The 21,303-nt window shown below is 40.7% G+C and overlaps 1 protein-coding gene across 3 annotated transcripts in view; it reads left to right on the top strand.

The window, feature by feature from the left end:
• CENPU (centromere protein U) overlaps positions 1–21,303 on the top strand; it is a 96,982-nt gene that overhangs the window by 29,322 nt on the left and 46,357 nt on the right. For 2 of the 3 annotated variants that reach the window (XM_029585400.1, XM_029585332.1), the window contains exons 6-8: positions 4,031–4,115; positions 14,052–14,172; positions 17,130–17,208. In XM_029585400.1, the coding sequence (XP_029441260.1) occupies positions 4,031–4,115; positions 14,052–14,172; positions 17,130–17,208 (285 nt within the window). The remainder of the gene's footprint in view (positions 1–4,030; positions 4,116–14,051; positions 14,173–17,129; positions 17,209–21,303) is intronic. The other variant, XM_029585474.1, reaches the window with a different exon arrangement.

Genomic DNA, 21,303 nt, shown 5'->3' with positions numbered 1-21,303 from the left:
GGCGTTTGTGTGTGACCATATGTGTATGATAGAGGGAGCGTGTGTGTGAGCATGTGTATGAGAGAGAGGGAGTGTGTGTGTGTGTGTGTGTGTGAAAGAGGGAGCATGTGAATGAGAGGGAGAGTATGTGTTTGAGAGAGAGGGAACATCTGTGTGTGAGCGTGTGTGTGTGTGTGTGTATGAGAGAGGGAGCATGTGAATGAAAGAGTTTTTGTTTAAGAGGGAGCGTTTGTGTGTGGGGAGCATGTGGGAGAGAGCATATGTATGGGGGGAAGCATTTTTATGTGAGAGAGGGTTTGTATATGTGAGTGTGAGAGAAGGGAGCATGTGTATATGAGAGAGAAAGCATGGGTGGGTGTGAGAGCATGTGTGTATAAGAGAGAGGGATTGTATGTGTGTGTGTGTGTTTAAGAGAGGAGAAAGTTTGTGAACTCGCCTTCCCACCCCTAATAATCCAAGGCAATCTCAGGGTGACTGAAAAATCAAAGGTTCCCAGGTATGGAGCATGGGGAAAAGGGGAATGAGATTCAGACAGCAACCAACGAAGGCCTTGACTTTTACGGTCTGGGAAAACAAATATTCATGGGAGTAGCTTGCTGTAGCGGTGTTTACTACCCTTAACCAATAAGCCTACATACTGTTAATGCAACTCCATCATTGCTCTCTGCTTCAACAGCAAGGAGTTATAGGGAATTGGATTCAGACAGTAACAATTGATGGCCCTGACTTTTACAGTTAGGGAAACTGATACGCATGGGGTTAACCTGCATGGTGCGGCAGATACCACCATAAACTTGCTGGGCAGACTGGATGGACCATTTGGTCCTTTTCTGCTGTTATTTCTATGTTTCTATGTTAGTTTTAATTATTGGATGTTATTTGATGTGTCTGTTTTGCAATAGTTATTGTTTGGGAAATTTAAAAATAATTTAAGTTTTTTAAATTATTGGATGTCAGTTTTGAAATTGTTTATTAGTATGGTTTTACTGTTATAGATTTTTTTATATTTCTTGAATGCATTTGATGTTTTATGATGAATAGTGATGTTTCTGTTTTTCCATTGTTGTAATGCATACAGAGTCTGGCTTCTTGTGGTTTCCAGTCCAGTTTTTGTCTGCTCATTTGTTTTTATACCTTATAGTCTATTTTGTATTTGGCGAGAATCTGTCTGTTCAGCATGTGTGACTTAAGTGAGGCATTCTGCTAGCGTGTAGTTCCTATAAAGGGATCTATAGTAGCCTGATTTATTCTGTTTTCCTAATAGGAGGTGTATTGGTGTTTTAGGGCCTGTTGTAATATTTGCAGTATTGCCTTCTCATAGGTAAAGTTCTTATTGTTTTGAGTCTGACAGTTGTGTGTTATAGAATGGCAGTTTTTTTATAGGCTGTAAATATATTTTTTTAGTCCTGGGGGAATTGTGCACTACTGTGGAATGCAGAGTTTTCGCAGATTTCCCCTTTCGTGCAGATATTCATATTTACCTTGCAGAATTCTCTGCTTACAGGCCCCACCGTTGCTCTGACCTCAAACTCAGGCAGGATTGCGGCAATAATGGATCAGTGAGCCTGCCGGAAGAGGAGGGGCTTTAATTGTAGGACTCCGCGATCCTGGAAGCACAGGCCAGGTTCGCGGGAGGCAGCACAGCAATGATTATAGCCGAGCTCCGCGAGCCTGCCTGAAGAGTTGGGTCGGGGCCTTCATGAACGTGGCATAACCAGGCAGCTTGAAAATTGCACTCCACTGTTTGTTTCCCAATCAGTGCATATTATTCCTGCCTTGTAAGAAAGAGATAAATAAACAGCTGTAAAAGGGGGGGGGGGGGGGAGAAGCAGGAGAGGGGGATGGAGGAGGGAGGGGGAAAGAGGAAGGGGGTAGTAGCTGGCAACAGGAATCGTGATCAACCAAATGTTATCTCCTGCTGCCATGGGGCCAGTCTCACAGCTCTTATCACAAGACCTGCCCGTGGCAGCAGGCGATGTTTGGCTAAACATGGTCCTGCTGCCACGCACACCACGATTCAGCATGCCACCAATGCAAAGTACAGCGACAGGACCCAAGGGCCGCAAACGGACCTCAGCCAGCTGGCAGCTGAAGAAAAGGCCCAGGCCCTGGGAGAGTGTACTTTCTGCCAGAAGGAAATCACTAAGTACCTGATTCACGAAGGGTTTTTCCCATAGACACAAAATGGGAGAAAAGCCTTAATGAATCTGGCCCTAAGTGAGAAAAATATGAAGGCTCTTTGTTTTCTGTATTTAATTTTCAATTTTTTGGTGCAGAATCCCCCCCTGGAGTAACTTTTGCAGGATTTTGTATTGTACAATATTTCTAGTAGTGGAGAGAGTTTGTGTTACTGTTACTGAGGTGACCTAAGAATTTGAATATTATTTTTTCTATGGTGAATGTTAAGGGGAAATGTCCTTGTTCTGCTCTGCACCCTTTGTTGGGGAAGTTTCTGTGACGTAAGGTATTGCAGAACATGAAATGCAGGATTTATATTAGGAATTGTCCCATTCCTATATAGAAGAATGTTTGATGCTCGAATAATTTTGTAGTAGTTTTCCTTAGTGGTTGAAACTAGCCAGGGATTTTTTTGTTACTTAGAAAGTTCTGTCTAGAGAGGCCGATGACATGCGTACCCAGCACCTTGTGATAATGGTGCAAGATGGTTGTAGCAGTGCCTCTTGCTTTATGAGTGGGGGGTGTCCTGTTGCTGCATATATGGAATTTGGTAACAGGCAGGTGTGGAGAGAGCCATTGGACCCCTGCCAAGATCAAATTAACAGGGTGATTTCCCTGTCACAGGTGATTTTCTTTAAAAATAGTAATAATAGTAATAATAATAATTTTCAAAAAATACCATGTTCGGGGATGGGGGCTGGGAGGGAAATATGTGCACCAAACCTCTCTCCACATCTCTCTTTTAGTGATGTGGGCCTGTCTCAAATAGTCCTCCTTCGCCATTCCCAATCAGGCTCTCCCTCTCTTTGATCCACCAGTCCATCCCCGCCAGTCACTCTTTCTCACTCTCCATCAATCCAGCCTTGCCAGTTGCTCTTTCTCTCCACCAGTCCAGCCCCGCCAGGCTCTCTCTCCCTCTACCATTCCATCTCCACCACGTTCCCTCACCATTCTCTCCCTCACCACTCTCTCCCTCTACCAGTCCATCTCCACCATTCTCTCCCTCACCACACTCTCTCTCTCCTAGTCCATCTCTTCTAGTCTCTCTCTGTCTCGCTTCCACCCTGCCAATCACTCTCTCTCTATCGTCCTCCACCAGTCCATTCCCCCAATCGCTCCAGATCCAGCTCTGTGGGTACCTGTACTTTCTACATAAGTTACTGAATGAGTACATTCTTCCACATTTACTGCTGTGCTTTGCAATTATATGTATTCCATTTATATCAGTAAGCATTATTCAATGTTTTATATTTCATGAATGTCTGGTGTGCATATAATTACATTAATAATGTTTCTATATACCTCGCATAACTGCAGGTAAAAATGAAAGAGAAGCATGTGGGAGTCCGCAAAAGTCTGGAATTTGAACAGGGGTCCACGTTCCCAAAAAGGTTGGGAACCCCTGAGATAATTCATAGCATAAGGAACATCCATGTGACATGGCTTCGTTATACTCTGAATGCATTTCCCGCTGCTGTATGTAAGAATATAATTCTGGGCCCAGTCTTTATATTTCCGGTTTAGAATTTTGTCAAGAACTACTGTGTTTGCCCTGAAGTGTCTCACTGGGCCTGTGGGGGGATTTGTGCACGGTTACTCCTTTGAGACCACATGGCAATGCTAATTCTGGAGGGAACCACAGTTTGGACCTCTCAGCCAGAGGAACTGTTGCCACAATACCTGGGCTGGGCAAGTAGGGGAATCAAATGGAGGGAAGGTTTTCCCACTGGTAGTCACAAGCGAAGGCTTTGTGGTCCTAGATAGGAACAGGTACTGCTGAAGCTAGAAACCCAAAAGAACAGGAGAAATCTGCTGGGCGGCCCAAAAGAAAAAATTCATTTGTGTTTCTTAGCAGAGTTCCATTCCAAGGTCGAATGTCAAGTCTAAAGGGAAAAAGAGAAAGAAATCTACTCACAATAAGAGAGTGGACTCTCCAGGTACAGCTAGATTCTGATGTGCTTTCCATTACAAGCTTTTAAGTGCATAGTTTTATTTCTCGAAATATACTTCAAATGTACTGTACCAGATGGGACCTGTCGTGTTAGCGATTCTATGCAATAAGTCTTGTAGCGTGGCTTTGTTTACAGACCTCACAATTTTAAGCTTGCTTTGCTTTCTACGGTCATCTAGCCATGTTGTTGCAGTTACTGACATGCCTGTGAGGCTAAACACATAGGATGCCTGTGATGCACCAGTGAAAATGTATTATTTGAAATGTATAATCCACTTATTTATTGAGGATAGCAAGGCAGATGTAAGTTTCCTGCTGAAAATCATGGCCAGGGCGCAGTTCCTTTTAAATTAGTCTCTCTAACCTATGTGAAGCCTGAAGAGCTTGGTGGGTTTATTCTCTATGTTGGTGAAGCAAAGGAAGAGCAGGTGAAAGTAGATCGCTGTACTGTATAAACCCATCGTCTGGACAGTGTAACAAACCCTCACTATTATGGGCAGGCCATGTTATCCAGCGAAACAAATGTAAGGGGTTAGTATTTTATTTCGGTAAATCTGCAGGGTTTAAATGGACTTTTCTCTGAAATTACATAATTTTAAATAAAAGTCCATGCAAACATTGCACGTTATTTTGATAAAACCTAATATTTTAATCTTTCCTGCTCCCAGGAGACACTGTGTAGAATTACTTTACTTTATTTTTATTGCTCTGAACAAATACAACTAAACATTTGTCTGTTTTCTGCAAATCTGCTGAAAGCTTTGACAGAATCACAATATTACAGTTCAGTTATAAGCAATATCCAGAATCGGGCAGACAGCGAGAGGTGAAAAAGAAAATAGGCTAAGTAAAAAGAAACTGCTGTCCATACAGTGACAGAGCATTACTAAATTACAGTAAAAGGAGCCCATATCGATTGAAAAAGAGCAAGTTCATCTTTGACTGTATCCAAAAGGTGTTCATCTCCAAAATGTCATGCCTTGGAATATCATTCAGGAAACTCAAAGCGGCCATTGAGACTGAAAATGCCCAGTCGCTGCATTTCCGTGCTGCCGTCTTCGCTATTATGGGGGGAAAGATTGGAGATGCACTTGTGGTAGAGAAGGGAGGATGAGTGGGGTGAAGAAGATACTTGTGCCTCTAATCCTTTCTTTGAAACATCTGCCAAGAGACAGTATATAATACAAGCCGCATATTTAGTACAATTTTTGTAGAGAATTTCTTTTTGTCTTTTCCATTTACCAAAAAAGTTATCACGTTTCCATTTTTGCACAAATTTTACAATGATATGGGAACAATCCTTTGAGGGCCACAGCCATTACTTGTATTGGTTTTAGATTTGTATAAGCTGACAAATAGTTGAAATACCAAATTCCATTTCACTATGTACCATTTCACTATGTACAAGTCTCAGTGCCGTGACAAGTCTCCCACCATATCGGAGCTTGAGATTTTGCACAGCTGGCCAGTGATGTCAGGACTTCCCACCTAATTCTGCCTTGGCCTGATTGGTGGTAAAACTTTTTTGTGTCTTGCTCAATCACATGATATGTAATAGAAATTAAACTGTGAAACCTGAGGTGAAGACTGTAACAGCTGTCTAGAAAAAAAGTTAGCAAGTCACCATTTTAGGGCCTGATTAACCTAAGCTATTTTCCTGTAGACATAGAATGGGGAAATAAGCCATAGTGAATTAGGCTCTTAGATTGAAAAATGTGGCTTTCTGAATTCAGACTTTAGTGACTCTAGAAAAGGCTGACAGATTTCTTCAGAGAAGAAATGTTTTTGTTTTCCTAAATTACATTTTTATTAAATATGCCATCAGAGAAAAATATATCCAGAAGTATTTGGTTTACACAACAATAAATACAATGTATACATGTTCCAAACTGAAAGCTCGGAAATGGGCCTAGAAGTAAAGAAAATTAATTGAAATACGACTTGTAGCCCACAATATGGAAGGGGCAAGGAAGACAGAAAAGAAAGGCAATCAACAATTAAACAATTGCAATTTAATTTCAGCTACAGGAGAGACAAATTCAGCATCTAAAACCTTGCTTGGTGAAATCAGGGAGTAGAAATAGTTAAAAAGACCAGAGATTTATTTTGAAGAAATAGCTTTAGGTGCTCTGGTTGTCAAAAAGTATACCACCCCCCTGAAATATAATCAGACACTTACAGGGCAATATAAGAATAAATTGTGCTCCCACAGATAAGCTTTCAATAGCCAAGCTGCCGGATCCTGATATAGATGGCCTGAACCTGATCCAAATGACGTGGTCCCAATACTGTGAGTCTCTCAAGATCCGCATACCAGGGGCACATGGGCCAATCTGGCACCACCAAAGCCAACAGATCTGTCTTTTTGTTCTTTGAATGACCCTGCTGCCTATTGGCCAAGATGAAAAAACACAGAGAGAGAACAGAGGTGGCCAAACTGAGTGAGAGCAACCACTCCAGCCAAAGCTGACTGTCTTCTTCAACTGAAGAGCAGTACAGCCTTGAAATTTCTGCAAGTGTTTATGAGATCCCAACTCTAAAGGCGAAGGCAGCATCTCCCAGATCCAACGTATGCTGACTCAAGAAATCCACTTAGATGTTATCCACTCCAGCAATCATTTGAACAAGATCCTGGCCTCTGAAGCCACCTGGAGGCTTTGAGTGCCCTCTTGATGATTCACATGCACCACTGTAGTCACACTGCAGAGAACACCCTCACCAGCATTCCCTCTTCCAAGGGCAACAGCTCTTGAAGTGCTTGCCTTATGGCTTTTGTCTCCAAACGATTGATGGACCACTTCAACTCTACTGAATTTAACCTGCCCTGACAGTGAACCCCTCCAACCACTCAAACTGGCATCTTGTAACCATTACGATCCAATCTGGGGACTCCAAGAGAAACCCCTCTAAAAAGATTTGGAATGGAAAACCACCAATCCAGGTTGTCCTTGGCTTCTGAAGTCAAAGCCAGTCTCCTCTCGAAATCCTGAAAATTGTGCTTCCCAAGGAGATAACAGAGCCCTGTGCAGTGATCACATATGGGCCTCTGTACAAGGGTGAAGTCCAAGATAGGTTCTATGGAACCTAGAACTTAGATAGTCTCAGAACTTGGGTAACTCCAAATGAAGCAGATTCCGCACCTGACGAGCTTGCCCATCCTGTCTGCTGTCAAAAAGACTTTGGCCTGCCTTGTATCAAAACATGCTCTCAAGTACTCCAGGATTTGAGATGGGACCAAATTGATATTGCCAAAATTTATCTCTCAAACCAGATCCTGTAGTAGTTGAATTTCCCTAGTTCTAGAACATCGGGACTCCTCCTCAGACTTCGCCTGGATCAGCCAGTCATCTAGGTATGGATGGACCAGCACTCCTTCCTTATGAAGTGCCCTGGCTAGGACCATAAGCTTGGAAAAGGTCCTGGGAGCAGTGGCCAAATCAAAAGGTAGCACCTGAAAATTGTAATGGTTCCCCAGGTCCACAAATCTGAGAAACTTCTGATGATCCAGCTGAATGGGAATATGAAGGTAAGCCTTGGAGAGAACATAAAAAAAAACATAAAACTATTATTCTTTTCCTTCCCAGCCTCCCCACCTTTTTCCGCTAATCTTTGTTTTATATGTTACCTTATAAATATGTTTTAAGTTATAGCTCTGTTTTAATAGCTGCTTTATATAAGATTTATTTTGTATTAGTTGCTTTGTATAAGATTTAAACTATTATTCTTGTTTCATGAAAAACGCTCCGGCGTATGTTTTTGTTCTCTGTACACCGATGCGATATCTCTGATGAGCGGCGGTATATAAAAACCAATAAATAAAATATAAATAAATAAATAAGAAAATGCCATACCTTTTCAGACCAAGGGTCCATCAAGCCCAGCATCCTGTTTCCAACAGTGGCCAATCCAGGCCATAAGAACCTGGCAAGTACCCAAAAACTAAGTCTATTCCATGTTACCGTTGCTAGTAATAGCAATGGCTATTCTCTAAGTCAACTTAATCAATAGGGATTTGGAGAGAGGGTACTCCGAGCGGGACTCTCTGCTTCCCACCCTCGATAACTTAGCTCTGGTACATCCCAGGTGTCCTGGACTGATCCTGGTACGTACAGGGAAAGGAAAATTAGTTTCTTACCTGATAATTTTCGTTCCTGTAGTACCAAGGATCAGTCCAGGATCCCGCCCGCAGTGTGGCGCTATAGTAATGGAGAGTCCGCTCATTGTTGTTTTTTAATACGCTGACCCCTTCTTTTGTTCGCTCTCCCGGTTGGAGAGTCTGTTTTCCTGTAGGGGTGTTGGAGTTATTTTACTTAGTAAGTTTCTATGGTTAGCTATGTTGGCTTTTGGATTTTTCTACTTTGACATTACGTATGACTGAGGGGCTGTGACTGGCACAGGGGCTTATATATGGCTCCGCCCACAAGTTTTAATCTGTCTCCATCTACTGGTGCGGAGTCACAACCCAGGTGTCCTGGACTGATCCTTGGTACTACAGGAACGAAAATTATCAGGTAAGAAACTAATTTTCCTATCTGATTCCGTCCACAAGTCTTGTGGCAGAGAGTTCCATAATATTGGTCCAGCAATGGAAATTGCTCTTTCACGGACAGTTTTGAGATGTGCAATTTTGGGAGATGGTATAGGCAGCATCCCAGTGCCAGGTGATCTTGTCCAAGAACAGATCCCTGAGGCACTCCACTGTTTACCTTTTCCACTGTGAAAACAGACCATTTAATCCGACTCTATCCACAAAAGGACATCGCCTCCTATCTCATGACTTTTTAGTTTTCTTAGAAGCCTCTCATGAGGAACTTTGTCAAATGCCTTCTGAAAATCCAAATACAGCACATCTACTGGTTCACCTTTATCCACATGCTTATTCACCTCTTCCAAAAAATGTAGCAGATTTGTAAGACAAGACTTCCCTTGGATAAATCTGTGCACGATGTGTCCCATTAAATCATGTCTGTCTATATGTTCTGTGATTTTATTCTTTATAATAGTTTCCATAATTTTTCTTGGCACTGAAGTCAGGCTCACTGGTCTATAGTTTCCCAGATCATCTCTGGAGCCCTTTTATATATCGTGGTTACATTCCAATCTTCAGATAGGTTACAAATTACTTGTAATAGATATGAAATTTAATTTTTGAGTTATTTCAGAATCCTGGGGTGTATATCATCCGGTCCAGGTAATTTGCTGCTCTTCAGTTTGTCAATCTGGCCTACTACATCTTTTAGGTTTACCGTGATACGGGGCAGTTCATCTGAATCGTCATCCTTGAAAACTGTATCCGGAACAAATATCTCCCCAATATCTTCCTCAGTAAACACCGAAGCAAAGAATTCATTTGGTCTTTCTGCAATAGCCTTATCTTTCCTAAGTGCCCCTTTAACCCCTTGATCATCAAACATTCCAACTGACTCCCTTGTAGGCTTCCTGATATTTTTTTTAAAGTTTTTATTATGTGTTTTTTCCTCTACGGCCAACTTCTTTTCAAATTGTCTTTTTAGTCTTTTCCCTATTTTCTTCTGTTGGATTCTTCTTCCGATTTTTGAAGGAAGATCTTTTGGCTAAAATAGCTTCTTTCACCTCACCTTTTAACCATACCTGCCTTCCTTCCACCTATCTTAATACATAAAATGCATCTGAACTGCGCTTTTAAGACGGTAATTTTTAACAATTTCTATGCTAATTGTACACTCTTACTCCTTTATAGCTGCACCTTTTTAATTTTTTTCTATTTTTCTCATTTTATCAAAGTTTGCCCTTTGAAAGTTTAATGCTAGAGCCGTGGGTTTACTTATTGTCCCCCTTCCAGTCATTCAAATTTGATCATGTTGTGATTATTATTGCCAAGTGGCCCCACTACCATTTCTTCTTTCACCAAATCCTATGCTCCACTAAGAATTAGATCTCGGTCTGCAAAGAATTGTGGCAAACTCCCATGACTGCGGAGTTCCTCGCAAGCCCCTACAGAGAGCACGCTTCCCTTGCTCCGCTGAGGCCATTTTTCCCTCAAGTAGACTGCTCACTAAGACTGCTTCTGTGCTGAGAAATTTAAATCCTTTTTTTATTCCCCTGCAAGGTAGTGAAATGGCTCTTCAATCTTCACACAGACAGCTACCTCCTACCAGGAGGGTAAGGAATGAAGGACGGGCAGAGCCAAGGTGGGGCAGAAGAGGGAACCAGACTCTTTGGCTATCAAGCCCTCACCTCACAGACAAGGACCAAGCCATTAGAGGGCCACTGCCCCCAGCCCCCATCCCACTTAACCAGGGAGTCCTCAAATCTCCAGAAAACAACTACAGGTTTTAAATCCCTACCATCTGCTGGAGAAAGAGAATACTAAGCTGCTGCAGGCTTGTTAGTTCCTTACATAGGCTGACATCAGCAAAACAGTGGCTCTCTGCCTCCATCTGCTGATAGGGGGAGTTAAACCTATCCATGCTGGACTAGACTTGTGGAACAAAAAGGAGCGAGGTAAAAAAAAAAAAAAAAGTCTACCAGCCTCAAAGCCATCAGTTTCTCACTGGATTAAATATTGTATTTCAGCTGTGTATAATAGATCAAATAAACCTATTCCTTCATTTAAGTTTCGTTCAGTAAGACTGTTAATTACCTTTTATGCACGAAAAGGTACAAACAATTTTTGACGGGAGATGCAAAGCTGTGGAGTCTCATACACATCTTCACTACATTACATAGAAATAAAGTTCAACAAACAAGTTGTAGATGATACATATGTATTGGAATGACGTAATACATTTTTGATTAAACACTAAACATTACAGAATAGATAGTAAGAACATAAGAAATTGCCATGCTGGGTCAGACCAAGGGTCCATCAAGCCCAGCATCCTGTTTCCAACAAAGGCCAAACCAGGCCACAAGAGCCTGGCAAGTACCCAAACACCAAGAAGATCTCATGCTCCTAATGTAATTAATAGCAGTGGCTATTCCCTAAGTCAACTTGATTAATATCAGTTAATGGAATTCTCCTACAAGAACTTATCCAAACCTTTTTTGAACCCAGCTACACTAACCGCACTAACTACATCCTCTGGCAACAAATTCCAGATCTTAATTGTGCGTTGAGTGAAAAAGAATTTTTTCCGATTAGACTTAAATGTGCTACTTGCTAACTTCATGGAATGCCCCCTAGTCCTTCTATTATCTGAAAGTGTAAATAACCGATTCACATCTACTCGTTCAAGACCTCTCATGATCTTAAAGACCTCAGTCATATTCCCTCTCAGCTGTCTCTTCTCCTAACCTCTTCAGCCTTTCTTCATAGGGGAGCTGTTCTATCCCCTTTATCATTTTGGTTGCCCTTCTCTGTACCTTCTCTATCGCAACTATATCTTTTTTGAGATGTGGTGACCAGCGTAGTCATTTGTTGCTGCCAAGTTTGGAAGAAGTTTGTCATGCTGCAAACAACCTTAACTCCTTGAGGTACTCCTTTTGTAAATCCCAGACTGTGTGAGAGGAATGTTGTCATCTAGTCAATTACTCTTTCATTATCTCTCACCCAATATGTATAGACTTTCCCAGATTCCAAATGTGATTTTTGATCATGTCAGCTACTGCTACTTTATTATATTCAGCTATATAAAATGGACATTTAGAGGTCAATTTCAAGGAGTTGATGTGTCTAACTTTGTGAGTTAGGCTAGTAAACTGGCCCTGTTTGAAAATTTATTAGGGCTGAATTCCTAAATGTAGGGTCCTAATTTTACTAGAAGTCCAAATTTTAGGATCCTAAAATGTCAGTGGCTATTGTGGTGGAGTTAAAGTGGGGAAGCAGGCGCTTATCCGTGATTTTCAGCACTAAACTCAGCTGGAAATAGACACCTAAATTTAGGTACTTAGCTTTTCTTGAACATTGGCCTCTTTATTGTGATTTTTTTTCTTTTATGATTTTTTGAAATCACAATGTTAGCAAATTTTTCTCAGCTGGATAAGAAATCTTGGTAATACTGTCACTGGTCAATTCTGCTTGAGTCAACAGGTGGAAGAGCTTTGATGGGGGAGGAGTCAAGCTGGTCTCGTGTTACTGTTGTGTATCAAATATATGCTTAGAGCCAACAGCTGTTGGAAAAAAAATCCTATTTTAGTAAATGCCACAAATAATATAAGGCATACCAAGACCAATGTAATAAGACCCGCGCTGAAATCCACGCTGATTTTTCTGCATGGATTTTTTTGGCATGTGTGGCAAAAACCAGCAGCAGTGTGGGATGTAATAACGACCGCATATGCTAATTAGATACGTGCATAAAATCCATGCATATCAAACAAACGTGCCATAATGCATGCAGAAATGTGCGCTAATGGCCCTATGTTGTGAATCGTGCATCCATTTGCACAGAAAACCGCGTGGACACCTATTGGCATTTGAACACCCTTGATTGATTCTCAGGACGAAAGCCTTTTCTGAAAAAATGAATGAATTAGTTGTCTGGAAGTTGAAGTGAAGGTGGATAGAGCAATATCTAACCCCTTCATGATCGAACACAGACTATTGGTGAGATCCTGAAATGCATATTGGTGATTCTGCCTCATTGAGAAGCTGCCTTCTCGCTACCAGCTTCTTCCACCGCTTGGCTAACCCACAAAAGCATTAAAAAAACCGGTCTCCACATCAGTGCTTTCACTTAATTCCTGCTCTGGCTCAGGTGCTAAAAACCCGAACTAACCCGATTTCCCTGCTAGCATAGCTCCATGCTTTGCCCACAAATAGATAATCACCTCATTTGCATGCCAAAACATGCATTTGCACAGGAAAAACCACAGGGTCAGTAAGCGCGTTTGTATGCGCTTTTTTCCCCATGCATAAAACCCTTATTACATTCCCATATAGGGCTTTGCATGGGAAAACAAGCGTACAAACCCGTGGCAGCTTCACTGCACTTTATTACATCGGCCCCGGATAGAGAGAGACAGTGCCATGAAATAAGGAAGCGCTCTCTCTCAGATGATTTTAAGGTATTAATTACGGTTTACTCTTTGTATGTTTTCAACCCCTAAACCAATAACTGGGTTACACATTTGTCAAAATATTTCTATGATTAGGCATTTATTATAAATAATTTATCCAAATGGCTATATGTAAATTTGCTCGTGCTACTAAGCTGGAGTATCAGCATGACTTTGGTGTGTTCTAAACATTACTCTGTAATACTGTAGTATTAGTAACTTTATAGCTTGCATAGCATTTTTATCTATCATGTTCCCTTCTGTGGTGTCTGTCTAGCAAAGGCAAAGCACAAAACTGAAGCATAAATGCTGTAGAATACTTATAAGTAATCTATAAAGCTACTTATGATCAAAAATCAGAAAACTTAGGAAAACAAAATTAATGACTCCTTGTATGATATGTGAAAAAGTTTCACTGCCTCTTCACTGCTCTCCATCACAAGTTATATAACTGTAATAGGGCCCTTAGCACCCACATCATTGCTATGGCCTGTATATAATCTTGGTACAGATTATGTGAGAGTTAATGGAATGTTAATTGTCAATAAGACAAAATTCCTGTTTCTGGATAGTATACATGTAATCAAAAGTGTTGTTGGATTATACATTTCATTTTCTGAATAACTATATGGATCAGCACCTCAGAATACAAGCTCTGCTTCTATGCAGACCTTGCATTAGATCTCCCGATTAGATCACCGCATGCAGTTTTAAATCTGCCTTCTTGTAGGAATATTTTTAAAAAATGTTATAGATATATCCATTTAAAATAAAATTAGTGCAGTTTGTTGAAATGTCAAAAAGATACAGAAAGTAAATAGAACTATTTCCATCTTAAAAGGTTTTGTCACACAAATTTTGTAGTAATACATAACAAATGTTAAATGCGTAAATTAAAGCATAACTATCATGACAAAGTATTTTACCATTGTCCTTATTTCAGATGTTGCTGGTCCATCCCGTACAACAATTTTGTGTCCAAAAGAGATACAGAGATCTCCCAAAGACCTAACAGAGTTGGACGTTGTCCTGGATACGTTTGAGAAGACAATCACAAACTACAAGTAAATATCTCACATTCCCTGAGAACATATGCAAATTACATGTATCCTTCTCATAGATGCAATTCAATATAAAATCTCTTGGAATTCAGGGTTGGCCCTACCGTATAGGCAATCATCTAGGACAGTAGAATGTATGGTTTAATGATGATTGTAAGCCAGTAACTAATAGAATGTATGATTTATGATAACATGGAGTGTATATTGAGTTTTTTGCTGTGTGCAACTAGAGATCAGGGGGAGGTTCTGAATGATCATAGGGTTCTTTTAACTTATGGTCGATTAGCTGGTATAGCTGCATGTGAAGGCACTCAGAATACAAGGTGACCACTCCTCTCTGTGGCAGCACGATTCACTTTAGTCAGAACCTGAAATAATGGAGAACAACTCCTAATCTGCTGTTCCAAAATTGGTCCGATCTTTATTTACAGGAAACGTTATTTACAAACTGCTCCACAGGCATGTTTGAATAAACAGTTATCACACATCCGTGTTGAGCATTGCGACTCAGCATTCTCACAATTGAAAGATCCCAAGAGTTACTGAATACATCATCAAATATCTTCTTTTAGAAATGGCATAAGAATTTTATAGGCATGCTGTCTATTCCTGGCTTTCTTTGAGAAACTTTGGATCCCTGTAGTTCTTCTCTCTCATAGAATAAGTTACAAAGGGGGAGACAAGTCCCCTTAATATGTGTGCTAGGAGGCTTGGCTTTTACTCATGGTTCCATATTGCTCACAAACTGTAAAATCTCTCACAAATGCGATTGCATATTCCTCCAAGGAACTCATAGCCTGACTAGGAGCCAGGCATTTCTTTTCCTGCCATGCTTTAAGAAGTCTGTCTGTCTTTCAGCTCCTCTCTGCATAGCCATTACACACTCCTTTCAAAACAGGGTTTTCCAAACCCATCTTATTGACTCTACAGCCGGTTGGATTTTCAAGATATCCAAAATGAATATGGATGAGAAAATTTGCATATATTAGAGACCCAGTATATGAGATATCCAAAATGAATATGGATGAGAGAAAACTTGCATACATTAGAGACCCAGTATACACAAATTTATCTCATGCATTTTCATTTTCATTGTGGATATCCTGAAAACCTAACTGGCTGTGGGGTCACCAGGACAGGTTTATGAAACTTTGCTCTATAATAGGCTCACAAAACTCTCTGGACACTCTACTAGGACTTAAAATACAGGGGCTCATATTTTCCAGATTTGCCATGTGGCCCAGGGCTTACATATGTAAGGCTGCCAATTGTCTGTTATCCCCCACCATCCAAATGATGAGTAGACCTTTTCTCTCCAATTTATTTTCCTTTTTATTTCCTGTGGAAATAAAGAGGAGGCTGTGAAATACAGGCAACTATGTGGTGAGAAAATTAATGGAATTGCTGCTAAAACGGAGGATAGTGCAGTTTCCAGAATCCACTAGATTGCAAGATTCAACATGGGTTTACCAGAGGTAGATCTTGACAGAACAATCAGATTTTTTTTTTTTGGGTGACCAAAGAGTTGGTTAAAATGAGTGTGCTAGATGTAGTGTACTTGGATTTCAGGAAGGCCTTTGACATTGTTTTTACATAGACAACTTATAAATAAATTGAACATCCTTGGTATGGACCCTATAGTGACTGACTAGGTTTAGATACTGGTTGAGTGGGAGGTGACAAAGGATAGTGGTAAATTCAGAGTTATGCATTTAGGATGCAAAAACCAAAGAGAGAGGTAAAATTCTTCTAAGAATGGGTCTGTGGGTGATTGTATCTAATGATCTTAAGGTGGCCAAACAGGTTAATAAAATAAAAGCCAGAATGATGCTTGGCTGCATAGGAAGAGGAAGAATGGAGAGCAGAAAAAGGGAGGTGATCCCTGTGTAAGTCCCTGGTGATACCTAATTTGGAATACTGTTATAGTTCTGGAGACCGTACCTTCAAAAGGATATAAACAGGATGGAGTCAGTCCAGAGGGTGTATGCTAAAATGGCCAGTGGTCTTCATTCTAAAGCATATTGAGAACTGAACATGTATACCCTAGAGGAAAGATGAGGAGAGGAGCTTTGAGGGACATTTAAATATCTCCAAAGTTTTCAATCAAAGGAGGCTCTAAAACAAGGGGTTGTGTGATGAGGGTGAAAGGGGATAACTCTGGAATAATCTTAGAAAATATTTCTTTACAAAGAGAGTAGTAGATACATGGAACAGCTTCTTAGTGGAGGTAAGCTAAACAAAAAGATTCTGAATTCAAGAAAGAATGGATAAACACAGAGGATCTCTGAGGAAGTGATGAGACTTGTAAAGCTAAATTAGTTGGATGGATGGCCAAAGTAGATGGTCCATGTGTGTGCGTTTTGCTGCCACATTTCTATATTTCTGTGTCAGCAATTGCTAATTGTTTGCCCTTTGGGTCCATGTGACTGTCTGGCAACTTTGCTGAGGACGCAGAAGCATTAATGGAAGTTTTATCTTTGCTAAAGACAGAGACAGTGGACCCACCTTCTCAGTGACATCAGAGAAAGCACAAATTCTGCCATTGCTAAATAGACTGTCTCCAATTGTCGTTGCACCGACTCACCATAGCTCACCGAAAACATCTGCAAACTTAATGCTGTATAATTTTTGTTTTTGTGCTTTTGTTGTTTTTGTTCTCAAATTGACATATTCAAATTGTTTCTTGTATGGTTGGCAGACGTAGCAATGCAGGCCCTCCTCATGTGATCTCTCATAAAAATAAACATGGTTTCAAGGGGAACCTTTGCATATGCAAAAAAAAAAGTAGGAGGGTTTTACTGCTATTCAGTATCATGTTCTAGAAAACTCCTGGGGCAAACAGATGCCCACGTAGAAATGAATAACACTTTCAGTTTTTTTGAAATGCACTTAAAGTTCAATAAATGAAGCATTTTAAAAAGTCATTGCTCAGTGAAGATCTCAACCCATTTTTTCCCCAGAGAGACTGTAGAATCTAATTCTGTCAGAGAAGGAATTGATCTCTTCTTCTCCAGTTTGAAGAAAAAACTCATTAGAACTGTAAGTTCAGTAGGTCATGATAAAGTAATTTAATTACTCAAGGTAAGACTAATAGTTTCTAAAGAGTGTATATTGCTAAATGTAGATACATTTTTTACATGCATAATTTATCTAATATATAGCCAGTTGCCATGAATGTTTGTCCAGAGATGATACTGCCACCTTATGGCTGGTGCTGGTACTGCAGTATCTCACATTTCCAGGAATTAGCCAATGTTAAATGCAAATAAAATGTGCTAAAAGGAGCAAACTGGGAACACCCTGCTTCTGCTGGTGGCTGCCAATGAAAGGTAAGGCAGAGGAGGAGAGAGAAGAACAGAGGTAATAGAAAAGGGTAAGGGGAGCAGGGAGAGCAAAGCAGAGAGAAGGGCACTCCAAGAAGTGACTGGGTGTGTGCCCATTTTTTTTTTTCATGTGAGCAACTTTTTTTTTTTAAACCAGCAGTTTCTGAGTACCAGTATTGGTGTTGTATTTCTTTATGTAGCACAAAGAAAAATGTATGTGAATGACCATGTAAAACTTGTGAGCGGCGCTCTGAAGTGGATGAGCAATCGCTCACATGCTCAGCTTAGAGGGAACTATGAAGGGTAAGCGGAGCAGGGGGGGGGGAGGATGGAGGGGAGGAGATAAGGAAGGAAGGAGAGTGGGGAAGGGAAAGAAGAGCAGAGGAGATGAGGAGAGAAAGGGAAGTGAAAATATTTTAGGAAAAATTCAGTGTAGCCAAGTAGACATGCCTTTGATCCATGGGGAGAGAAAGTATTCCTGGGGGGTGTGAGAGGGTCTCCTTTACTCCACTACATTCTCTGAGTCAGATGACAAAGCAGTTCTTTTTCTTAAACACCATACTCTGCTTTAGACACTCTTGCCCCTCTCCTTACCCATCCTGTAAGGCACACCAATCTCCCTAGCCTTGGCTCACTCCTTTTGCTGGTGTTCTTATTTGGGAGTATGGGCTTCTTGTCAGCGATTCATTTTAGGAGGGAGCCAGATTTCATCATCATATGTGCAATAACTTTACATTTTGAAGGTAACTTTTTAAAAAAAAGCAATGCTTTATACATGGAAATGGCCTTTTATAAAATTGCCCGCTCAGGAGGTTCAAATGATGCACTTAGAGGAGCTCTGCTATCGTTTGGTCTTTTTTTTCTGTTTCTCACAAAGGTTAAGCAGAAGGGGAAGTTCTGGGGAGGGGAGGTGGGGTTCAGCCTACCCTGATGCGGCAGTCTGCAATTCCAGAGCTTTTCCATGTCTGGTGCAGGCTTCGCTGCTGCTAGGCTTGAGGGAGCAGCGGCTGGAGCTGGAGGCTGAAATATTGGTCATCCCTGATGCCAGGAGTCGTCCTCAGGGAATTCTCCATGGCATCGTCGTCATTAAGCGTTTCAATTTCTACCAGCTGCGGCCTAAATGGAAGTGCTAGGGGTACAAGGAGAACCGAGGGGGCATCCTTTGAAGCTGCTTAGTAGTGAGTCAGCAGTGAGTAGGAGATGCAGGGGTATGGAGGAAAGCGGCTGAAAATCCTCCTCTTTTGGCTACTGAGGCTTTTATTTTCCGTCAAGGTTCGCTCTCTGCTGCAAGTCTTTTGTGGTTAGACCCTGCAGATTTAAACCCTCCCCCATTACATCAGACAGCATCTGGCTGGTCCTTCTCTGGAGCATTCTTTGTCTTCCCGGACTGTTACCATTAATAACATTTACGGTCAGTAGTCTCAAGAGGTTTCTTTGGTGACCCAAAATGGAAAAATGATCTGCTGCTCAATCTACTCTTTTTATGCAGGATAGGAAATTTGGAGAATGCTGTGAGGAATTCAAATTCACAAGTTTTGAACTTTCCTACAGTTTCTATGATATCTCCAGCTGAGTTACTGAAATCTATTTCAGTCTTTTATATGAGAGATGCCTCTCATTTGTAAAGCCTTTTACATCCCCAGAGCAAGAAGGATAGAGGTTAGAGGCACTGGGTAGGATCCATTTCATTAAGAGGGACTTCTTTTGGACATTTCTGTGGTTTGGAATCAACAGTGGTAGATGAGGCGCTAGGGCCAACTGATTAGTGATTTTTGCTTTGTTGCAAGATCGAGACTTGGTTCTTTGACTGTTTTTTCAATGTGCTCATATTCTGTTTATGAGTTTCAATGTTTCCATTTTCCTTGTTGATAGGGCAACATGAGCGTATGAGGACATTTCTGGCCATGTGCAATGAGGCTGTGGCCTCAGGGGCTCGCTTTTTTCTTTGATTTCCTCGTAAATGTTTATTTTTTCCACTGAGAAATGTATTTTTTAAGCTTCATTGATTCTAGAACTCCTGGCAGTGAAGGGCCTCCTGGTTTTTGACCTGTTTATTGATGGGGGTTGGCTTAGCAGTGAAACGCTGGCTTTGCTTTTATGGAAGTAATAGTTTTCTGAAAGAAATTTCCTGAAATGTTGCTTTTTTTCTTTCTCTAATTTTCTGGGCCCTCTAATATATATATGGTGATCTCTGTAAGCAGTTGACTTATCTTTTTTTTATTTTTCATGTATATTATTGATTGTCTTTTTTTTCTTGGCAAGTTTATACTTGTATATTGATACATTAGACAAATATAAAAAGTAAAAAAAATATATATATATATTGCCCACCCAATATGTGGATAAAAGTGCCTGTTTAACTCCTGTATGTGCACATTTTTACTTGCCTTTGGAAGAGACATCCTGAAGGGCAGGGGTATCATCTGGGCAAGGTTTTCATTTATGCACATACTTTTTGATTTTAAAAAGTACACAGGGAAAACTTCATTACAGAACTACCTGCACCAAATAGGGGTAATTGTGTGTGCATAGTTTTGCTGGGGTAATTTCCAAAGCGAACTTGCATGCATAAGCTTGCTTTGAGAATTGGTGGAACGTATGCATATAACAGCCTCACCCTTAGAGGGTAATTTTGAAACATCACGCATAACGTCTGCCACAAATGCATGCATAAGTTACACCAATTACAAAAGCAGTCTGTGTGCTTTGAAAATTTTCAACAAATCTACCCCTGCACAGGTTCATCTGCTACTTGGTGCACACACTTTTCCTGAAAATGTACACACACATGGTCGAATTTTACAAAGTATGTGTGCAAGTCCAAATCGTGCCCCATAGTCACTCCCAGGAACACCTCTAATCAGTCTGGGTTAACTTATGCATGAACATGAGAAACACAAGTATTTCCATATATCAGGTGGGCAATTTTGTAAAAGGCAACTTCTGTGTGTAAAACACTGGTTTTTGTTTTCTGTGGTCAAGTGGGATAAAGTCAGTTACACCAAATGGGTGACGACATCCTGACAGTACTGAGATGGAAGAGTTCTTTTATGAGCATGTGCAGGCCTTCCGCATAGCTGCCTGCTGCAGAAGTCGTAAGAACATAAGAATTGCCATACTGGGTCAGACCAAGGGTCTATCAAGCCCAGCATCCTGTTTCCAACAGTGGCCAGTCCAAGTCACAAGTACCTGGCAAATACCCAAACATTAAATAAATCTCAAGCTACATTTGCTTATTAATTAATAGCAGTTTATGGATTTTTCCTCTAGGAACTTATCCAAACTTTTTTTTAAACCCAGTTACATTAACTGCTATAACCACATCTTCTGGCAATGAATTCCAGAGCTTAACTATGCACTAAGAGGAAAATAATTTTCTTCGATTCATTTTAAATGAGCTACTTGCAAATGTTATGGAGGGTCCCCTAGTTCTATTGAGAGAGTAAATAACCGATTTACATTAACTTTTTCAAGTCCTTTCATGATTTTGTAGACCTCTATCGTATCCCCCCCTCAGTCGTCTCTTCTCCAGACTGAACAGCCATAACTTCCCGCAGCCGTTCCATACCACTTATCATTTTGGTCGCTGTTCTCTGCACCTTCTACAATGCAACTATATCTTTTTTGAGATGCAGCAACCAGAATTGTACATGGTATTCAAGATGCGGTCTCACCATGGAGTGATACAGAGGCATTATGACATCCATTGTTTTAGTTGCACTTCCCTTCTTAATAATTCCTAACATTCTGTTTGCTTTTTTGATCGCCACAACATACTTAGCCGACAGTTTCCTTATATTATCCACTATGA

This window comes from Rhinatrema bivittatum, chromosome 1, assembly GCF_901001135.1.
Source record: "Rhinatrema bivittatum chromosome 1, aRhiBiv1.1, whole genome shotgun sequence".
Taxonomy (NCBI): domain Eukaryota; kingdom Metazoa; phylum Chordata; class Amphibia; order Gymnophiona; family Rhinatrematidae; genus Rhinatrema; species Rhinatrema bivittatum.
This window is presented reverse-complemented; position numbering and strand designations above follow the sequence as displayed.